We start from the raw sequence: 22442 nt of genomic DNA on the forward strand, positions 1-22442 counted from the left end.
ACACCATAAGCATTTACCAGTAGGGTGAAAAGAGCACTAAGATAGTTGTTGCCTGAGTGAGACAAGAATAACTAGAGTATGATCATTTGGCATACTCTAAAAATTGTTATACTAATAAGCATTACATGTAACATGCAGAAAGTCACAGCAATCACTGAGATGTATAATTACTTTGTAAGGAGAGGTTACATTATGAACAGAGTAAAATTCTGGCTCAGAGCCATATCTAAGTTCTGACAGAGAGTGGCTGACCCATTAACTGCCAAGATCTGATCATTAAATTCTCCCCTCTAGCTGCTACTAATTTCCTTGTAAATTAGTCACAAGATTTTGGTGTTTGATAACTTCTACCTGATAAGTTACTTGTTTGCTAGATAATGTATTGATATTATGGGGAGAAGTTAGTTGTTAATCATTTCTGGGAGTTACAGGATTAAGAATTATTGAAACTATGTGGCATTTGCTATTAATTTAAAGGGAGATGGAGTCAAATTTAATCAAACGCAAATTATCCAAAATTTAAGCCTATAACTCATATGAGTGACTCACACAGAATTTCTCCTGCAATATCAATACAATATCAAGCAAACAAATGATGAGAAAAAAGAAAGATCAGTTGAGGGTTTATTGGTTGATCCAAAACCGAATTCTTCGAAAAAACATCACAAGAACAGTATGGCAGACAGTAATGAGAATTACTAACAAAATCTTGGGAGTAAAAGGGGTTCAGCAGATAATGTACAATGTAATTATTAAGTAAGTTGTGGTTGTACTCATTTGTGCTGTTCTCCAGTGTAACTGGTAACAACAAATAATGTTCCTAAATATATCTCACAAGTTCACTGTTTACCGTTTACTTCATTTTGCAAAAAGAGCAAAAAGAGTACAAAACAAAATAAAATAATAACATTTCATTGATGTTTATTTCAGTAGGAACATTTCACAAATTATTACATTTGGAATCTTCCAAACATACTGCCATTGATTTATTTTTTACATGGCTGCTAGCCTGACATTTTACTTACAAAACAGACAGACTTTGACTGAATACAGTCCAAACAAAACAAAACAAAAAAATAAATTCAAACAGTAAAAAATTCAGATATCTACTTCATCTTAGCCACAACTTCAGTCTCAGTGCATCAACACCATTAAGATAATACCTAAACAACCTTTTGTCACGGACAAATCCCAGGTTCTCGTAAAGTCGCAGAGCTGCTGTGTTGGTTACCTCAGTCTCGAGTACAACCTAAAATAAAACAACATGTTAACCAAGTAGAAAGCAGCACATGGGTGCACATAGATATAAAACTTCTCTTTAAGAGCAACCATCTATCATTTTGTTTATCATAAAATTCCTCAGGACAAAAGAAGCATGATGAATGCTTCGCCATTCATCTGTCAATGTAACAGAGTGGCACAAAAGGCAAGTGACACGTAAGCAGCTGGCTGGTAATAACTAACATGAAAAAAAATTGTCATAATTTAACACATGTACTGTTACAGCTTTTCTCAGAGCTGGAAATCCTTGTAAAATAACATAGTAACTAAAACTTTACATCCATGATTCATTAAAATTCCACAATAGGAGCTAAGTTTAAGTGGTGTCCCCTACGACCAGTGTAACATATTAGCATGTGATAACACTGGCACTTTATATTGCGACTACGCATATTTAAATAGCATAACACATTGTATGCAAATTCAGTAAAGCACACATGCTCATGCGGTGTGTTAGGGCAAACCTGAATAAAGAGTCTCCGGCAACCTACTACACGGTGGCAGCATTCTACAAGAATAACTTCTAAATTTGAATCGAGAGAAGCCAGCAGAAGTGAATTATGGCAACAGCAACGTCTGTTGTATCGCCATACATGAACTGGGATGCTCCGGATCAAATAATCGCATTCACAAGATTTAGACAAAAATGTCAGCTTATGTTTTCAAGTGTTCTCTAAGACACTGACGACCAAGAAAAAGTTAGCTATATTCTACTCTGGTCAGGAGAAAAAGGCTTGGATATATACAACAGTTGGACATTCACAAAGGAGGAAGACAGAAAAAAGCCTGCCTTTATCTTCGAACGGTTTGAGAATCAATTGGAGCTGAAGACGAGTCATCGAATTCACAGATACACAATGCAAGGAATGTGACAAGAACAAGGCAAGCCAGTGGATGACTTTATCTCAAGATTAAAAAATCTAGCGGCGAAATGTCAATTTCGCGATAACACCGAAAACGAGGATAGAGTTTTGGATCAGCTCATTTGGGGATCAAGAAATCCCGGTGTTCAGAAGTCTCTCATTAGCCGAAACAAATCCTTGACCCTTGCAGCCGCTGTTGAAACTGCAAGAAGCCACGAGGCGACAAGTAAACACATGAAGACACTGGCAGGAAGATGTGAAAGCCATCAAGAGGACAGAAGTATCGATGCCATTCATAAGGAACAAGAAAGGGAATTCTTGTATGTGCACGATCCTTCGCAGTAAAGCACTATTTAAGCAATAGTGAAAATCAGACCTGAAAAAAATTCAGGCCTGTACGGGATTCGAACCACTGACCTCTGCGATACTAGTGCAGCGATACTAGAGCGCTGCACTAGTATCGCAGAGGTCAGTGGTTCGAATCCCGTACAGGCCTGAATTTTTTTCAGGTCTGATTTTCACTATTGCTTAAATAGTGCTTTACTGCGAAGGATCGTGCACATATACGTTTCATAACCGCAGTTCATATATATGTATTTCATATATATTTGTTGTTTAAAGGGAATTCTGTAACAACTGTGGAAAACAACACCTGAGGAACAAATGTCTTGCCTATGGTACATCGTGTCGAAAATGCAGCAAAGCTAATGATTGGCATAGCTTTTTAAGAAAAGAGGATGTAACTTATTAGCACGTGATAACATTGGCACATTATAATGCGACTACACATATTTAAATAGCATAACACGTTGTATGCAAATTCAGTAAAGCACACACACTCAGGCGGTGTGTTAGGGCAAACCTGAAGAAAGAGTCTCCAGTAACCTACTATGTACAACCAGTACCAAAGAAATTCAGGTAAAGGTGAATAAGAAGGGGCTAGGGAAAACCCTGTAAGCCCTTACATCAGTATACATATTCTCCATACTGTTCTCTATACATTTCCTAAGGTGCTGACAAGGAGAATTTGTTGAACAACTAAGGGCTGCTTCAGTTGGTAATCATTTCCTCTGTTCTTGTTCAGGGGCGATGTTTTGGGGAAAAGTTAGATGCTAGTCACTCTTAAGAGTCAAAGGGTTGAGTAAAGAAAATCAATTGGTTCAGACCAAGCAAGCACTTGTGATTGGTGCATGAAAACTTAGTTTTGCATCTGATTGGTTTAAGATGTAGTGAGGTATTTTAAACAATCACATCATAAAGTGATTTAAAACCAAAGCATTTCAGATGTCTCTAACATCTGGCACTAAATCAACTTTCAAAATTGTAGTAGGTTAGTCTTTTGATGACTGAAAACATTTCAGGAAAGTTGGTAATGAGAGACAGCTGGGATGATTAGGAAAAAGTAAAGTAAAAAGCCAGTGTTTTGTCTAACCAACCAACTAAACATAACAACTCTGGCCACTATTTAAGTGAAACTTTCTTCGCATTAGAACCCCCTTCACAGGCTGTATGGCTGTTCATGTCTACCACCCTTTCTTGCGAGAGTTCATTCAAGATAAGATAGTTAAAGATGTCTAAGTTTTTAAATGAGGGTGAGATTCTTACCTCATCGCAGCTATCTTCTTGCATTGCCTTGATTGCTCTTACCACAAGATTTGAACCTAAAAGAATGGAAAGACAAATTTATATAATTTATTCTCCTCTGCTAGGGGTACTAGTAATCCTTCAACAAGTATTTTTTTTAACTTTTTTCCATGCTGTACTTCTTAGAAACCATCAGAGGCTACAGTGCAAGTTTATGAAAAAATTTCACCTATTTTTTGCCGTCTGTATTCCTTCTCAACAGCTAACATGGCAATGTATCCTCTTCGTACCATGTTCTTGTGCATGTCAAGCTTGCACACAATGGCACCAACACAGTTGTCACCATCCATTGCCTGAAAAATACATGACCTTTATCAACAAAAATTGCATATTCTGCTTCTAAAATTACTAATCAGAAAATGGAATCTAACCAAAAGCATAAGGCCAGAGACTAGTCATTGAAGCTAACTACACAAAACATAATAACTAGTTAAATTCTAGTTTCTTAAAAATCTACTAGAGCAGATGCCTTTCCAGTTTTAAAGTCTCAGAATGGTCTGTAAATATATGCTGCTAACAATATACAAAATGACAATTGATCACTTTCAAAAATGGCTGCCAGATTAATATTCTTTTGTTTAAATTTAAATTAGCCTTTCTGGCCTTGCTTGAGATAATGTATTCTTTTGAATTTTGTACTGGAGAACGAGGCCAGAAAGGCTAATTTAAATTTAAACAAAAGAATATTAATCCGGCAGCCATTTATGAAAGTGGTCTACGAGTATCAACATTTTAAAATAAAATTACACACTCAGACAGTATTATCAAATAAGAATAATGGATCCAAAAAAATATTTGCATGTGGCAAATCTAACTTTTGATATTTTCTAATAAGCACTTATCCATGTCAGGAGAGTCTTGAAACTTTTTCCACATAAAAAGTTATTTATAATTATGCTACTTGGATGTATTTACTTTGAGTTCTTATTGACTCTAGAGGTATTTTCCTGTCTTCTTACTGGCTGTTGTAGTTATTTTGGTTTTGGTTTGATGACACTCCATTGAAAAGCACTCTTATAATTAATAGTAATAATAACAATAATAATAATAAGAATAACTATAAAGAGAAGTCACTAAATAAAAAGTTAAAATATTTGAAGTCTGAAGATTTCTTAGAGGGAGCTTCTTCCACCTATTACCTATTGGAGTTGCATGATCATGAAGTACAATAATAACAAATACTAGTAAAAATTAAGGTAGAATTTTGATACGTGAAGCTTGGCTTGACCATCCTTGTCCTAATACTCACACAAAAATGCACACTATCTTGTTCTCAGAAAGAAGCTGAACATAAACTGATACCCTGTTCTTGGATTGGTTTTAGTTTAATTCCCATTCAAAACATGCAGAGAGATTTGAAGTCATTTTGTCATTATTGTACATTTCACTCAGATAGTCAAGTTTATATGGTACTGTTGAAGGAGCGGTATAGGGTAATACTAATTGTAAAAACTGAACTGTTTTCTTATATCAACCCATCATAAACTGAACTGTTTTACAAATGACCAAACTCCTGCTTAAAATTATATTATTCTTGTTCTCAAAGGATAATTCAATCAACTGTTGACATTATTAAAATCTTGCACATTGAGAATAATATAATGGAACCTCACTGAGAACTTCTTAAATGTGGATTGCTAAATACCGTAGATCAAGAATTCCAAAACAACTTCTTGGGGGGTCACATGTCCAAGGACAGTTAGAGGGTGTATTCCTAGTGGTTGTATCCCCTTAGGGATATAATTCCCCTTGGGACACAAGTGGTTGATATTCAGGAAATATCTTAGGATTAATTTATCCAGAGATGGCTGAAATTGCTTCAGTCAGCACAAGCTTTTCAAGGACCGCTAACTTTCAAAATCCGGGTTTTTTACGCCTCTTGCAGAGCCTCACCAGCAAATAGATCCTATCAAGCATCAACTTACACTGGTGTAGTTAACTAAACTTACCAAAAAACAGAGGTTGGGCCAGTTATGTATAAAATAACGATATGTGTAGATTGAGTATGGCTCCGAAAGGTCCTTTGTTATGAGAGCCATAATTGCCTCCATTTGAAGTTCAGACTCGTAACTAACATAAGTTAAATTTGTACTTTTTTCACAAGGATCTTCAAGTTCGGCCTGTTCCGTGGGATTCTTCTCTTCTGAAGTTGACGGGTCGTATTCTAACAGATCACTATGACCGGAGGTTAAATGATTTTCATTCGTTGATGTACTTGGACGCGATTGAGTGTGGATCGTTAAGCCGTTAAGATCTGTAAATTTATTTGCACTGCATAATTTCTGTGGCTGTTCAGGCTTGTTAATTTCCTCTTTTTCATGTAGGGACGTTGAACACTCGCCGTTCAGAATCACGTCTCTATCTCCCTTCTGACTCTCCGCAGCTGTGGACTCCATTGCGAGGAACTGAGGTTAAAATCAACCGTAAAAATCAGGTAGGATACAGCTTCCCACTACAAATGTAAGCTTTTACGGGGAAATGTCACCACAGTGGAAAACGTGACGTTTCGAGGACAAGTTCCTCAAAACGGGAAACCGCCGCCATATTGAACTACCTCGCTTTGCAAAGATCACTGGGAGATTGAAATTGCCTAGAACCAGGCTCACTCGGATGTGTTTCGAAACACAACATGGCGGGCAGCGAAGACGGAGGACCTTCGGACGAAAATAGTGAATGGTCTGATTTTAGTAGCAACAGCTCCACGATTGACACTTTTGACGATCTTCATTTTGGCACTAAATCTCAGGATCCTTCCAGTATCATCAGTACCCTTTTCACCTGTTTTCCCTTGCCATTAGATTTCCAGTCAGCTGACTTTTGTGACCGAGCGCATTGCGCCAACGAAAGGTTTTAAAACATCGCATTAATATAGTGCTATAAATTTTCATTATCCTCGGTGAAATTCTTGGTTATCTTCGCGTCTTTTCGTCTGCAGAATTCTCGACCGTGTAGATCCTGCGTTGGAAACTTATGGCGAACCTTTGGTTTGGCGGGGATGTGAAACAGAAGTGAAGTTCTTCAAGGCGTTACATCTTCGTCCGTGTAGTAACGGTGTAAGAACATTTGTTGTTTCTCCTGTAATTGATTTTGTTTATGATTGCTTTCTTTATGAATGGCTCTTTGAATTGTTTTTCTTTCGGTCTTAGGGTTGGGGTCAAGTGTTATATTTTATATACATACATGTGTTACAGCTATTGAACAACAGAACTGATATTTTATACTGGAGATTGTATAAACGATCTTAAACGGGGCGACACTGAATTAAATATTCGTTTAATTTTTTTTTTATATTATTGAAAGTGGAATTGGATTACACCCTTGTTATCAGTGTAAAGGTGTTTAACATCTGCGCTAGCCAATACGTAATTGATTTAAAATCAAGTTTCTACCACAAACAAGATTCTTAAAATATTATTGAAGCAGTAAAGCCTGAGATTACCCTCCCTTTTCCTGCTTTAGTTAAGAATGGTTCTTAAAATCTCACTCAATTGACACTTAGTAATTTGTCAGCAGTCATGCAAGGTTGATTGTGGCTTAGGATGTTAAACATTTAACCATTCCTTTGGACACCAAACTAGTTGAATGTGCATTTAAGATGTTGTCAAACACACCCCTCTCCTACCCCTACACCCCCATCCCCCTGCCCCTCACCTCTAGGGTCCTTGAAATCAAACCCCTGTTCCCTGTCACTTTATTTTCATATTCCCAATGAAATCCTGTGGTATGGTGGTTGAAGTCCTCATTTTGTGACCTTAGACACGACACTTTTTTTCTACAGGTATATCTTTTCCAAAGGGTGTATATGGGTACCATCAAACTGTCAGGGAAATGCTTGGGGGTGGCGGCTCTGAAATTCCATTTAGAAGGGACTCGGAAGTGGTACTTTGAGTGGTACTTTGTTAATTCTCCCCTCTAGCTACTGCATATTTCCATCCAAATCCGTTACAATAATTGGAGATCAGGAAAACTTTTACCTGATAAGTTTGAGTCTTCTCCTAGCTTGTTTATTGGATGCTGTGCTGAAATCATAGGAGGCAGTTAGTGGATTAATAATCTATTACTGGATTAATAATCACTTCTGAGTGTTAAAAGGTTAAAATGATAAGATTGACACAAATTTTTTATTATTAAAGATGTGCATCCTTGTTGCCCTCATCCTCAGAGACCCAGGGGCAGTGGGTCAATTTCAAGTTAGGGCATGAAGAGCCCCTGGGGACATTGTCTTACAAGACTAGTTCCAAATGGTCGCAGTCGTTCTGCCATCTGATTGGTGCCAGAAAATCTTTGTGTTTTTCTGCCCAATCAGAGTGAAGTGTGCTTTAGAGTCCTTTCGTGTGTTTTAACATGGACATATACTAGTAGCTCAGTTGCTCACTATGTTTGTTTGGACCGTGCGACGGAGATTTGCTTGAGGTGAAAAGTTTCAGTCTCAGCATACAATGTGAGAGAATTCGATCAGATTGTCCTCGAAAATCTTACCGGATATTATACTGAATACTTTCGCAGGTATCACTAGAGAACGTGTTCTAAAGTTTGCGAGGTTTGTATACAACACGATGGTTGCAGTCATTGATATGTCGTTTTAAACGTTAAACAAGATTTAAGCTTAAATCTTTCTAGACTTTTTGCATAATTTGCTGTGACTGAAACTTTGCCAATCCTGTGAAGTTATTTCGTCGCACGGGCCATGCAGGTATGTCGGGCAGCTGGCGCTTTCACCTACATAGCTTTCTGCTTTCTGTGTGCACCAAAATCTAATCTTATTAGTAAAGTCGTTCACAATACTGCCAAGGTTGCAGAGAACATTAAGTTTGTGGACGACCTCCAGCAAGTGCTAATAGAAAGCTGAGCTGTGTTTCCGGTCAGCTAATTAAAATCTGAACAAAAACTTAACAAGAACATCGTGGGGAGGAGAGATGTTTTCGGACAGTTACTGAAGGGGTTTGGAAAGAGTTTAATCTTTCAACTGCTGCCTAGAGTATTGAAATTCTTGAGCTTGGAAGGCCACGGATTCTCTTGTAGTCCCTTGGTCATTGTCATTTCACCTCTTCGGTCGATTGTTGAAGACCAAGTTAAATACCTTTGATCATTGGGAATTGATCCGATGCTGTTTTCAATGGGAAAAACAAAACCGAAGGCCAAGAAATATTGGATGGAAAGGGCGGGTTTGCTTTATTGTAAATGTCAGCTTAGTAGTACAGGGTCATCTACCCACATCTAATAAGCAAAAGTTTCCACACTTTGCATTTCCTTTTTTTCAAGCGAAGATGAGATTAGATTTTGGCCCGCACAGAAAATTGCGCGAGTACCAGTTGCTCGACATACCTGCGTGGCCCGTGCGAGGAAATACCTTCACGGGATTAGCAAAGTTTCAGTCAGAGCAAATTATGCAAAAAATCTATAAAGATTTAAGCTTAAATCTTGTTTAACTTTTAAAGCGATATATCAATGGCTGCAACCATCGTGTTGTATACAAACCTCGCAAACTTTAAAACATGCGAAAGTATTCAGTATAATTTCTAGTAAGATTTTTGCAGACAATCTGATCAATTTCTCTTACATTGTATGCTGAGACTGAAACTTTTCACCTCAAGCAAATCTCCATCGCATGGTCCAAACAAACATAGTGAGCAACTGAGCTACAAGTATATGTGCGTGTTGAAACACACGAAAGGACTCTAAAGAACACTTCACTCTGATTGGGCAGAAAAACACAAAGATTTTCTGGCACCAATCAGATGGCAGAACGACTGCGACCGTTTGGAACTAGTCTTGTAAGACAATGTCCCCAGGGGCTCTTCATGCCCTAACTTGAAATCGACCCACTGCCCCTGGGTCTCCGAGGATGTGTTGCTCTGAGTTTTGGGAAATTATGAGATGTAGGATGCAGGTTTATAAACTTATACTTGATTTTATATAAGCTACAAATTTATCGCATGTTAACTTAATTGGTTTGTTCTGTTTAAGAATCATCTTCTACCTGGGCAAGTTGAGGAGGACTCAAACTCTGTCTCAACAAGAACTTTTGACTTTCATAAATTTGCGGAGAAATTCAACGCACAATTGACTTTAAATAGTGGTTCGGATGAACTTACAGAAGATCCTGCTTTAGCAAATCCATCTGAACAACTCTCTAAGACTGTTGATTCTGATAGTGAAAACGAGGATGAAATTTTCTTGGTCTTCAGAGGGAAGCCAAATAATCGGCAGTCAACTTTTGATGAGGGTCAAGCTGCAGCAGGTAATTTTAAAGTAAAGCATGATCATTAAACAGGGTGATAAAGTTATTCTAAATGGGGTGTTGAAAGTAATCTAGGATTACTTTGGTTTTGCCTTTTTTATGTGTAATTGGTCCAGAAAAACTTGCGTTACTCGCTCAGCTACAAAACTCAAACCAACTGTGTCTCAGTCACTCAGGCAACATGTTTTACTGTGCTGTAATTAAATTTGACTAACATGTATATTATGTGAATACAGAAAACTCTGTATCTTCTATTTAAGATATTGGGAGAGTCAGGAAATAATGTTCTCATGTTGATGTTGCACATGGTGGTAGTTAAGGAATTGCGGCATTCCTTTGAATAAGGACTCATACTCTAATAAGCACCTTTTCCCCTAATAAACATCCATCCCCTTTTTATAATGACAAATTAGCCCCACCGTCAAATGAGCACCCCACTCTTCTCTCAGTTTATTAATTGTGGGAATACAAAGAAAATTTGTTTCTATTGTCATTTTATATACAACTTTTTAAGCTTCAATATGGTAGCAACAGCTGAGTAATTAAAGATGCACATTTTTTGCAGGGCTTTCTGAACTTTCAAATGGAGAACTCTTAGATTTAAAACAAGAGATGGCTGCTTATGTCAAAGAGTACTCTGATATTCTTGTGGAAGAATTAACATTGAGAGAAGAATTGGAAAGGGAAAAAGAAATTAAAAACAAATTTATATCAACATTATTAGCTGTCCAGTCCAAAATACGAGAATCACAGTCAGGTCAAGGAAAAGGAAAAAAGGGTTCCTCCGTGTATTCTGGGAAAGTAAGTTAATGTTAATTAAATGTTAATTAATTAATTAAATGTTAATTAAATGTTAATTAATGTTAATTAAAGTAAGTTAATGTTAATTATTGTTTTGATTAAGACAGGGTTCTCAGTAATGCATGGAGTAGATGGCTGACAATTTGAGAACTCTTTCCTGGGGTCTCTGGGCAAGCTCTGCCACCCTATATTATTTCTGAAATGCGGAGGCTCTGAAATGCTCTTTAATGACATGCATTCATTTGGAGGTATATGCCAAGCAATACGGTGGTTGGTTGCTTAGCTAAGTAAGCACCTCCACATCACCAACAAACTGGTATTTGGAGTGAATATTTACTCAAAAGGAGGCAAACAAGTTAAACTAATTGAACTAACCACTGCACTGACTTTGGTTTTAACTGTGCCTGAGTTACTTTTACATATAGCCTTAAATATCTCTATGTTTTAGTATTTAACCACAGTGATTCCTTATGATGATTGTGATGGAGGTCCAAGCAATAAAGTACTACTACAACTGATTGAAAGTAAGTCTCAATATCAAAATACTCCTATTGTGACTATATTCATTCTGATTTCCTGACACAAGCGGCACTGTATTAATCAGTAACCCTGTATTAGGCAGTTGGTTTTCAAAGTTCCAAAATTTTTCCCCCTTAATCATTACAATTTTTACTTCTTTTCAGTGGCTATGTTCAACTTTACTGAGTTCCAATGGCCTGTTTGTATTGTCTTCCACCAGTATTGAATGGTCACTAAAAGCAGGACCACTCACATTCAATTAAGAATAATCTTTCAATTGAAGTTTAGTTCATGTTTATCTCCAGAAATCAATTTTAAAAGTATTTTTGTGCTAGCTTGTGTAGATTAAGTGGTCAATTGTGGTGTAAAATGGCATTTTTCATAATAGCCCTACTCTAGGGAGCCTCTATTAAGCAGTCACCAGTATAAAAGCGGCCATCCTGGCATTCCCTTTGGGTGTCTACTTAATACCAATTTGTTTGTGGTTGGAATCTCCTGTAGGTTCACTTGTAATATGTAACTGTTTATGGTTTCACTTTAACCTTTGAACCCTAAAGAGTGACTGGCTTCTGATTTCTCCTAATAATATTACCCATGAACCAAATGTGAAAGTCTTGAGGATAGCAGAAGTAATCACCACCTAAGAAGCTCCTGATTTTCAAAACAAATTCTCTTTGTCATTCCCAGAGGAAATGTAGAGAGACGCGTGTGGAGAATGTGAATACTAATATTCGGGTATAAGAGATTATTAGTACTTGGTTGAGATTTTTAATATCCTTTAGCCAAATGCTTAACAACCACAATGTGCAATTTAGGGGCAGTTTATATTTTTCATCAGGGGGATGGATGAGATTTATTTAGCCCCTAGCAAAGCTATGTTATTTATTCTATAAAGCTGATAACAACTCATGTAGCAGCCAATTTTAAATGATAAGAGAAAAGGAAACCTGTAATTTGTGTCAGTATGGCAGAGGGTCTCTTCAAACCTTAAAGATGTGGAATCAAAAGGGAGAAGAGACTATTCCTCATCTTCAGAAAGTTTTCTTTAAGCAGCATCATGATTGTTATAGTAAATTATCATAACAATAGTAATGCTGTCTGAAAAAAGCTTTTTGGCTTTTACGAATGAAGACCTTTAAATAGTAACTGGATGTGAGTCAAGACTTAGACAGCCAGTCTTTATCATTATGGTATTGTGTGACGCAAGAGGCTGTTAGCTTTGGTGATTGTCTAAGCTTGATGGTCAAAACATGTTACATGACTGAATACACCCTAGTTAGGTTCTTCAATTTCAAATCTTGCATCTGATTCAATGAAAGTTCTTGTTTATAAATTGATTGAAGAATTGTGAGTGTTCATTTCAAGAAAGGATTATAGCATTTTGCTGTTGTAACAGATTGTTTCGTCGAGAAATTCTATTATTGATCATTAAGTTAATTTATCCACTAATGAGATATTTTATAGTGATGTCATAATACTAATGTATGTCATTTTGTCAGCTATGGACCTAGCCGACTCACTGGGTAAATATCAAATCGTTTTGTATACTTTATTATCTGAGCATTTCATAACAATGTGACTTAATTCCTTTTAGGATTCGAATGCACTTCTTTGATTGTCTGGCACTAAAGTCTTCAATAAAGATGTTTGATAATGGTGAACCAAAAGCCCACAACTGACGAAACATTCGAATCCCAGTGAGTCGGCTAGGTCCACAGCTGACAAAATGACATCACTATAACGTATCTCATTAGTGGATAAATTAAATAAAAAAATTTCTCGATGAAAAACAGATGAAGAAGAGGAAAATTTGTTAGTTCATTTAGATGCACTAATATACATGTACATGTACACTTGCACAATGGAAAGTGAACACCTCATACAATAAAACACTTAGCATATTAATAATAGATGATGAGAAACATGATAGCCTTCATCTAGGGCAAAATTTGGTAGAATGCTTCTTAAAAATTTTCTGTGGAACAAAGCCCACAGTTTTCTCAGACTTCTTCTTTTTGCTTCAGGAAATGGGTAAATACAATGCTATGCAACAAAAATGTTATGTATCTTGTACCAAATCAAGGTTACAGTTTATATAATTATGTTATATAAACTTTGCACCACTGTTTAAATTGGAGAGTTGGCATCTACAGTGTAATTTCTGAATGATTAACTTAACTCTCAAGATCTGCTGGTAAATTCTCCCTTCTAACTGCTATACTTTTCCTTGCAAAATAGTTCTCACTGTGAATTCAATAGAACAATTTCTACTTGATAAGTTTGGGTATTCTTCGTGTCTTTCAGTCATGGAGGCCCTCATTGCTGACAGCCCAATAGTTCCTGGTTTGTTAACTGAATATATATTAAAAGGTAAGCATTAGAATATAATTTATTTGACATGGTACATCCAAGCTAATCCCAAGAAATCACTGAAAATTGTTTTCACTGTAGAGTCTTGTGTTGATGGTGGACAATAATGGATGCGTGAAATTCTAAACTCTCGTGTGCGGACTAGGTTTTTTAGATGGGTCAAAAGACATCATTTTTTGCACATTATCCTTTAGGGCTGAGTGAGAATGAGTAATTTCTCCTTTAAGTATTTGGGTAGTGTCAAGTAGAGAGGTGATGAGAAAAAAAATACTATAAGGGGATTTTGTTTGGTTCAAAGCCAAATTCTCTAGTGTGGGTTTGAGAAAAATGTAAGGAAGGTAATTTTTGCTCACTGTTAGTGGGAAATGATATTGAGATATTGTGAGTGTAAGCTTGGATGAACTTGTCATTTCCCCTTTTCTAGCTTTCTTATTAACTTAAAATTAAACCATAATGTAACCCTTGCTTATACTTTTTTCTGATGTATTCAAAGAAGAGATGATAAACAAAAACTCTGAAACTATTAACCACTCGGGGGATATTTCAGAATCTTATTAGAATTTACAAGTTTAAATCCACTGGAGACCTGCAACAGCTAATTGTTCAATTTTTCTCAACTACATATTATGTGGACTTACAATGTATAATTATATGAAGTTCATATATGTGCACTATTCTGGAGGGAAAATATCGACTTACACCAACTCTTTGCCCCCAAAGAATGACTAGCATCTAATTTCTCCTTACAATATCACCCTTGAATCATGCATCGAAGTCACAAGATGGAAGGAAATTATCGCCAACTACAGGAGCTCTTGCTTGTTAGACGAATTCACCTTGTCAGACCCATAGGTCAGGCACAGTATGGAGAATATATATATTTTGATGTTAGAGTGTTAAGAGTTAAGTTGCTGAGGTTTACTGTAAACATTTTTTTCCCTGTCAGTGCTGTGTGCTGAAGATTAGCCTGTGTTGCTCTGAAGACATCAATTGTGAGTGTCTGTTTCTTAGAGTAGATTACAGATTTTTGATTCACCAGAAGTAATTATCTGTGTTTTCCATTTATTTCTAATTACTCCATTGTGTGTAATTTTACCATATTAGGGTAACAGAATTTGCAAAATATGCCTCAGTATTACATTGAAGAACAGGGTAAAAATTGGGACAGAAAGGAGAGGAACAAAGTGGCCTCACTGAACAATCCAAACTTTGAATATTTTCCACTTTCATCTGGCTTGTCTCTCTTAGCAACAAACTTTCAAGCATGACACGTAAATACATAAAAAGGAAATAACTTGTTTTTTTGTTTTTTTTGCTAACATGAAAACTATATAATATTCTCCTTTAATCCTATAGACTTTCTTGATTTCAGTTCTTGGACAGCTGTACAACAAGGAGAAACTTTCATTATGCTTCTTTGTGTCATGTCCAGTCACAGCACCATCAGACAAGATGATACTCTTTACTAAAACAAATATTTCATTGCCCATGGCTGTAACATGCACACATAACTGATGGATTGATTGATGGAGGAAACAAATTTGTGTTCAGGATATACACTGCACAAACAACAACAACAAGGCTTCTAAGGCTGTTACTCAAGTTTTTCCATATTGAATGGGTGAGGCCAAAACATACATACGGTAAATATTTCTAATTATGGAGGCAAGTCAGTAACACTGACTTAGCATGACTCATACAGTTTCAGACAAAATGGGTTGACCAAAATACATTATAGATGTAAAGAAAAATAATTATTTAATAGTATATAATTAAAGCAGTTTTTTAAGTTGCCACTCCAGTTGTCAGGTAACAAACTACTGTATATGGTCAAAATAAGGAAAAGGAGAACTGAGATGTCTGTAATGCCATGCAGTGTGGCTCTTGGCCCTTATGATTTTTCCTGGTATCAATTTTGACAGGAGAAGTTGGTCTGTAGTCACTTCATGGGTTTAATGATTGAGGGGGAATAAGAAGCCTGTGTTGTTGTCTGAAAGTCAGAATCTAAGATGACACTGTGTCAATATATATGTTGCCAATTGTGAAAGTGTAGTCGAAGATTTTAACATTTAGTGACTTCACTTGCTTCTAAAACTCACTTTCTGAAATCATCAGGTGATACATTGTATATGATTATGCAATCAAGTTGTAGTGATGGAGAGTCAGTGGCAACTCTGAGCAAAAGATAAAAGATCCAAAAGGAAAATAAGGGAATAAGCAATACTATTTTCATTATGACTTCTTCAATTTGTGGTATTGCGCCAAACTGAAGGACTGGTGAGGTCTCATTTATCACCCATTAAGTTGAAATTGTTGTTTGAACCTTTGAAAGATGGCTTATTTATTTTGTAATATGTTAATTAAAAATGTTTTCTTGTTATATACATGTATTTTTATTTCATCTATTTTTGAAGCAATTTTAGGTAAGAATTTTTGAAGAAGCAATGTTGATGCACTTTGCTTAAAATTAAGTCTAAGAAGGAATTATGTCCATCAAGAAGAGAAATATTAATTAAGATACACACTGCAAATAAATTAGTACTTTATAGAGTCACATTATTTTAGGCAAGTTCAAATCTGACTGGTGAGGCACTGGTTGGCAAAGTTAGCAAACATTAACCAGCATGTTTAATATTTATTTCAGCTGTTGAATATGACATATTTTGGCTCAGCTTTGGTAACCCTTAAACTCCCAAGATCTAATTCTCTTTGTAGCTGCTACACATTTTCTTGTAAATAAGTCATGAGAATTTGGTATTAGATCAAGATTAAAACTTCTTCCAGACAAGTTTGAGTATTCTCATTACCTGGTTGCTGGACAATGTATGGATATTGTAGGGAGAAGTCACATGTTAATCACTCTTGGGAGTTAATTAAAAGTATAAAAGGTTATGTTAGTTAGGAAATGTGCCAACCAGTGTCTGGATTCTGTGCTTGTTTTCTCTTAAGCTCTTTTGAAAATGTGATGCTTTTTTCAAGTTCAGAGATCGTCATTATAAAAACAAATTCAACTTCCTACCTAAAATACTGTGATATAGCCCCTTTGGTAGGGAAACAGTTTTAGGCAAAGGTACCATGTTTCCTCTAGTAAGGTGGCTGGATACAGTGTTCCTAAGCTCTGACGATAATAAACTTTTTAGAGCATCCTAATTTTAAAACAGCCCGATTGAATTGGTTGAAATTGATCCAAAAGTGAGGCTTCATCCCAAAAAAGAAAATCCTGGAAGTTTTGGAAATCATTCCCAAAAACTCTCTTATAGGATTTCCCCATGACATTAGTGAGGAAATTTACCATGCCAGGCCCACTAATTTAAAATTCTATCCTTTAGTCAACACTTGGGAATAGTTGGACTGTAAAGGGGGATAGTTGGATTTGGAGTGCTCTGAATATAGTTGAAAGCTTAGGAAAGCTGTATCCAGCCACCTTAAAGATTGCTACTGGCTGGCCTGTAATAGATCAGCAATATTTAGTTCAAGAGTTCCCTTCATGTTCACTGGACAGTTTTTAACGTTTGCATTTGCATGTGACTGGTTCTCAGTCAGAATGTATTATTTCATTATTGTTTTATAAATTTCAAATCAGAGATAATTTATATTGTACAAACAAATATTAATATATGAAAATAAAGCTGACATTTTTGAAGTCTTGGTGATGGTTTAGGCTTCATGTAAGTGCAGTTGTTTAGCATTAGGAAAATTTGCTTTCATCAACTGAGTTGAAATCTGAATGTAACTTGGCCACCGTAAAGAATTTCTGAAGCTGACATTCTGAGCAAAAGATGAAGGGCTTATGTCAACTAATTTCAGCTCTAAAAACTTTGTACTGTTGCCAGTTTATGTTGGTTGATGAAACCAAATGATGTTGTCTTACCCCCACAGATGCAGCATCACAGTTTCTTTAGAAACGTACCCCCTTCATTCATTTTTTGTTTCCCACTGACTTAGGAGGTTGTGCAGTAGCTTAATTGTTGATGTGATGAAATCTACATTGAAAGGTTTTGCACTGAAACCTGGCTAGGATCGCCAATTGTTTGTCTTGCCATTAACTGTGATACAGTGTAGTTTAACCTAAATTATCGGTAGCTAGTTATTATTTTTCTTTTCTGTACCTAACATTCTATGTTGAATTTCTAAATTTTATTGCCTTTACATAGTTTTAAGCCTTTGTTTATTCATCTTATGATGGAAGTGCCCCTAAGGGAGAGGTATACAAAAAAGTATACATTTAAGCACTAGTAACTCTTATTGTTGTCCAACTTTCTCATTTTACCCGAGTGTCTAATTATTAGGTGCTTGTAATATGACAGGTCAAATGAGACAATTTGGTCCTGCACCAGCCAAATTGAGTAGCAGATAAGGGCCATTGAGAATCAGTCAGAATTACGCATTTTGTTAGCGACACAATTATCAAACTTAGCATCATTTTTTAATGATCATCTTTGACATCAAAAAATTGCATCTGCTAAGCAGCATATCTAATTCCAGACTTCTCTTTCAGCGCTTATTAAAGGATCAAACAAACAGGTCAGGTCACTATGCATTTTAATTAGATGGCTGTTGTAAGCAAAAAAATTGTTAACATCCCTTTCATATTCAATATTTACCTCACAAGAATTGGAGGCTTTAATTTAGTTACTCTCACATTATTAACCCATTATTGAATTTATACAACAGAAGGAGAGCATTTTAATACATCCTGTGTACCTTAGACCAACACAACTGATGGAATTAATAATCAATGAAAATCGACACCAATGAATGTCTGAAAAGTGAAAATCAGAGCCATAAAGACCACTTTCATAAATGGCTGCCGGATTAATATTCTTTAGTTTAAATTTGCCCAAGTGGCCTCGCTTGAGAAAAGGTATTCTTTTGAATTTTGTACTGGAGAATGAGGCCACCCAGGCAAATTTATATGTAAACAAAAGAATTTTAATCCGGCAGCCATTTATGAAAGTGGTCTACATGTTCATTACTTATCATCAATTTTTTTTCAACTTAATCAGTTGCTTCCCAGTTGAGTTGATCTTTCTATAATGAACTCAACACAGCTGTTGAAAGCAATCAATACCATATATCATGTCATCCCAACAACAATTTTATCAACAACTAGTGAAGAAATCCAATTTTGTGGGTGTCAAGTATAAGCAACAATTGACAATGTACTATTGGTCACAAGCTTTAAATCCCCACATGGCAGTTCACCCTGATATGCACATTCAAATTAAGTACATTTCAGCCCAAAACACAAATGTGATTTATAGTCTTATGATCACAGAGAATTTAGCAGGGTGTTGTGGTTTCACTGTGACAAAATTATTGAGGTGATCTAAAATTATTTCTGTGCAGATCTCATTTGATATCATTCTCAAAATCAGCAAGATAACAAGGGAACCATAACAACAGTGATCAATACACCTGGCTGCATTCTATACCATGCTACTATTTGAGAATGACAAATGATACGGAATGAGTCACACAGATAATCATTCAGGCTTTAGCCTTCTCTCTTTACACGTTATCGTGAAAACTACTTCATGCATCAAGTTGTCATTATTTCAAGTAATCCTCACAAGTAGGAGTAAACAAAAGGAAATTTCTCTGTACAGTATCTGTGTATTTTCAGGTAGGAAGGTGATGAGAAGAAAGAAAAATATCCACCAGGAATGTTGTTTGGATTAACACCATATCCTCTGATAAAATTATCAGACATGCTTGGCAGACTGTACTACAGAGAATGATATTTAGGTGTTGGGGAGTGAAAGGGTTACCCTTTTACTATCTAGGATTAATATCCATATTCTCTACAATGTACTGTGACATTTCCTATGATACTGAAAAGGAGAATTTGTTGTACAATCAGGACCTTCTTAAATTGGTGATCATTTCCTTTTTTCTCATGACCTTTATATTTGATTCAAGGGCAATACTGTGTGGAGAAATTAGAAGCCACAAACTGTTGGGGGATAAAGGGTAAAGGGACATAGAGCTCTTCATGGTCTTACTCTCTGACCAGCAGCCTCTGATTTGAGGTTCCTGTACTGTACTACGTTGTCAATTAATTTGAATTATTTAAAACTTCTTTTGTATTTTCTTGTGCTCTGATAATAACTTGTGATCAGTAGTTTGACTGATAGTGAAGACTGTGTTACCACTGAGGTGTGGCTTGGTTTGACTTTAACACACACTTGGTTCTCTTGTAGCTGGTGGTGTGACTTTGGGAGGATTTGTGTGAAGGCGAGTCACTGGAAACAAACAACAAGAGAAAATTTAAAATGACTAATAAAACAATACACAAAAAAGGGGAATGAAGACAGGTGTGACAATAAAAGATACACTATCCTGTAGGACGAAAAAGACTAATGAGTAAGACTAATGAATAAAAGAATCAACACCAGCAAATTAATAACATCTGAACAGAAATTGCAGGTTGCACAGGATCATGTTTTACTTGTCATAATGCTCTATTTTCAGCCCAAGAAACTTTTTTCCTGAAAGTTTGATATGATTACATTTCTTTTTTGTTTTCAGTCAGATCTTAGACACAGATCATAAAGGCAGTGGTAGTATGTCAACCCTTTGCAAACATCCTGCCATGTAAACACATAGCAAGCCAGTTGCACCTGAGCCTCTATCTCAAGAAAAATGCAGTGGTACCTCCAGGCAACAGTTATCATTTAATTAAAACACATTTTCATATGTTAGTGTCCGCTAAGTGGTAGGTCATCATGTATACTTACTGTAGCCAAGGCCTTGAAGAAACAAGATCAGTGATGTAGCAACTTTGTGAGGCTGCTCCTCCAAAGGCATACCACCACTGTCAGACACTTTAAAGTAGTTGGAATTTGTGGGATCCAACCTTGAATTGGTGTCAATGACATCATCTTGGTGCGGAGAGTTAGCTCCCGTTATCAGTAAACAAGCACACCTCAATGACTGCACTTTCTTACCACCAGTGGGATCAGGCCGCTGAATCTGAAGATCCGTGCGATGGAGATAGGAGTTGATGAATAGAGAGAGATTGCGAGGGGACAGGACTGAATGGAGGCTCTGTTTAAAGGCATGTACAAGATCCAGATTTTCATCCTTTGTTTTTTTACCAAAGTGGTGCCATAGAAGGTAGTCTTCCACAAAAGTTGTCAAACCCTTTTTCTGTAGCTGTTTGACACACAACTACAAAGCAAAAATGGCGACAAGGTGAAAGCCAAATCATATAAGTTTTGTTTTATAACTTAAACTTTTGATTCATTAATATTGAATATGTTATCAACATGCTGTAATACCACAACCTGTAGTTATCAATAAAAGATTAAAATGTTTGAATAATATTTGTCAATTGTGCTGTCCACACAAAAACAGAATGTTCAAATTTTCATCGCTTCTCAAGAAAAGTAGCCAATCCCAGCTGAGAATAAGGGAAGAACATTATGTCCACTTTCCTGAAAAACGTTTAGTAATTGGGCAGAGGATATCCTTTTATTTCGTTTTAATCGGTTTCCTTTGTAACTACTCCTTTAGGTGGTGCTCAGAGCTTGAAAAAAATGTATCTCACTCATATACTTTGGATGCATCACATGACAGAAATCCACTCCCATCGATCTCACAATTCCACTTATTCTGTGAAGCCCTTCGGGTTATTCTTTTAAAGTTTCACCAGTAAGCTTAAACAAAAGATTTTAAAATTTTCACCGTTCGCACACACCTTCCCCCTACCCCGTCCCCCTGCTTGTTGATGTCAAAGGTACAAAATTTGTATCTTCGCAAGAGAAAAACACCTATGCACAAATCATTCTTAAACGAGTAAAAACAATCAAATATTTTCCTGTAAGTCAAAAACGCACAATTCGACAAATTATTAATTTCGATGCATCCCACTTGCACACTTGCTAAAAAATTATGTGAGCTAAATTTTCGTTTTAAGAAGTCCATACCTTTTGATATCCCCATTCGATCCAGCCGCCATTAGAAGCAACAAGCTCCACCAGAACCAACGCTTCGACTTTCGTGTGGTTCCACAGCGCATATCGACTGAGGATATTGGCTCCTGCACCGACTCCAAAGCCAATAAAGCGTTTGATGCCGAAATAACTCACAATTTCTCCTACCATGTCCGATAACTCGTCCATTGTCGGGTATGAATATTCCTCTGGCAGATCCTCGCTGTCCTCCTCCTGGCCTGGTGCATCGATGTGGTAGATGCAGAAATGATCGAGAAGGGGACGAGTCTCGTGGAAGTTGAAGAAACCCAAAAATGCTGAAGTGTGATTTTGTCCAATATCGTGGAAAGTGACGATTGCAGTCTTTCCCTCTTTCCCTTGTCGAGTTACACGCACTTTACCTCTGGAACAAGGTACATCGTGTTCAGATAGAAGCGAAATAAATGCTCCATGATCATCAAACACTTTTGCTTCAGATTCGTGGATATCTATGGAAGTGAGACTTACAAGTGGTTGGACATCCATAACGTTCGTTCTTGATCGTGTTATGGCTAAGTCGTGATTGCAAAGATACACGGGATTGTTCCAATATCGATGACATTTTTTATTTAAATTACATGACATTGTAAGCGGAAATTTTTGCGAGGTGCAAATGAAATGTACTTCTACGATCAACAGTTCTTTATCTTTTCCTTTGCATCATAACTTCCGTATTGTAGATATCATGTACAACTATATTTGAAGATGGAATCTGAAGAAGTCTCCAACGATAGAGGTGATGAAATG

The 22442-nt window shown here is 36.5% G+C and overlaps 3 protein-coding genes across 8 annotated transcripts; 1 reads left to right on the forward strand and 2 right to left on the reverse strand.

Moving 5' to 3' along the window:
- Positions 1 to 896: 896 nt before the first annotated feature.
- LOC111328718 (uncharacterized) lies at positions 897 to 6184 on the reverse strand. Its single transcript, XM_022933205.2, has 4 exons — positions 5738 to 6184; positions 3958 to 4081; positions 3750 to 3805; positions 897 to 1249 (listed from the first exon to the last, which is right to left on the reverse strand). The coding sequence occupies exons 1-4, from the start codon at positions 6182 to 6184 to the stop codon at positions 1112 to 1114; spliced, it is 765 nt and encodes a 254-aa protein (XP_022788940.1). The 3' UTR covers positions 897 to 1111.
- Positions 6185 to 6349: 165 nt separating this feature from the next.
- Positions 6350 to 19708, forward strand: LOC111328717 (uncharacterized). 6 transcript variants are annotated; one of them, XR_002694637.2, is made up of 9 exons: positions 6350 to 6635; positions 6724 to 6841; positions 9756 to 10029; positions 10595 to 10830; positions 11279 to 11354; positions 13654 to 13719; positions 14666 to 14711; positions 15092 to 15340; positions 17599 to 19708. XR_002694637.2 is itself a non-coding variant. In XM_022933204.2 (8 exons), exons 1-7 carry the CDS (start codon positions 6418 to 6420, stop codon positions 14683 to 14685), a joined length of 1008 nt encoding a protein of 335 aa, XP_022788939.1. In that variant the 5' UTR covers positions 6350 to 6417; the 3' UTR covers positions 14686 to 14711; positions 15076 to 17362. The 6 variants fall into 6 exon arrangements, 2 of the variants coding, with proteins under 2 accessions (XP_022788939.1, XP_022788938.1); XR_015988553.1 differs by lacking the exon at positions 17599 to 19708 and adding an exon at positions 11514 to 12084 and having other exon boundaries at positions 15092 to 17362; XR_015988554.1 differs by lacking the exon at positions 17599 to 19708 and adding an exon at positions 12944 to 13046 and having other exon boundaries at positions 15092 to 17362.
- LOC111328690 (protein NDRG3) lies at positions 18245 to 22219 on the reverse strand. The gene is made up of 3 exons (XM_022933174.2): positions 21651 to 22219; positions 20460 to 20892; positions 18245 to 19964 (listed from the first exon to the last, which is right to left on the reverse strand). The coding sequence occupies exons 1-3, from the start codon at positions 22179 to 22181 to the stop codon at positions 19897 to 19899; spliced, it is 1032 nt and encodes a 343-aa protein (XP_022788909.1). The 5' UTR covers positions 22182 to 22219; the 3' UTR covers positions 18245 to 19896.
- Between the last annotated feature and the right edge of the window lie 223 nt (positions 22220 to 22442).

The sequence above is a fragment of the Stylophora pistillata genome, chromosome 6 (assembly GCF_964205215.1).
Source record: "Stylophora pistillata chromosome 6, jaStyPist1.2, whole genome shotgun sequence".
In the NCBI taxonomy this organism is placed as follows: Eukaryota; Metazoa; Cnidaria; class Anthozoa; order Scleractinia; family Pocilloporidae; genus Stylophora; species Stylophora pistillata.

Excerpts from the sequence above, each read along its gene's own strand:
- LOC111328718 (XM_022933205.2), bottom strand. The coding sequence starts at position 6,184 with ATGGAGTCCACAGCTGCGGAGAGTCAGAAGGGAGATAGAGACGTGATT. Across the intron at positions 4,082-5,737 it reads GGCCCAACCTCTGTTTTTTG|GCAATGGATGGTGACAACTG; the intron begins GTAAGTTTAGTT and ends TGTATTTTTCAG. Across the intron at positions 3,806-3,957 it reads ATACAGACGGCAAAAAATAG|GTTCAAATCTTGTGGTAAGA; the intron begins GTGAAATTTTTT and ends CCATTCTTTTAG.
- LOC111328717 (XM_022933204.2), top strand. The coding sequence starts at position 6,418 with ATGGCGGGCAGCGAAGACGGAGGACCTTCGGACGAAAATAGTGAATGG. Across the intron at positions 10,030-10,594 it reads TGAGGGTCAAGCTGCAGCAG|GGCTTTCTGAACTTTCAAAT; the intron begins GTAATTTTAAAG and ends CATTTTTTGCAG. Across the intron at positions 11,355-13,653 it reads ACTACTACAACTGATTGAAA|TCATGGAGGCCCTCATTGCT; the intron begins GTAAGTCTCAAT and ends CGTGTCTTTCAG.
- LOC111328690 (XM_022933174.2), bottom strand. The coding sequence starts at position 22,181 with ATGGATGTCCAACCACTTGTAAGTCTCACTTCCATAGATATCCACGAA. Across the intron at positions 20,893-21,650 it reads TCGAATGGGGATATCAAAAG|TTGTGTGTCAAACAGCTACA; the intron begins GTATGGACTTCT and ends TTTGCTTTGTAG. Across the intron at positions 19,965-20,459 it reads TCTTCAAGGCCTTGGCTACA|TGACTCGCCTTCACACAAAT; the intron begins GTAAGTATACAT and ends GTTTGTTTCCAG.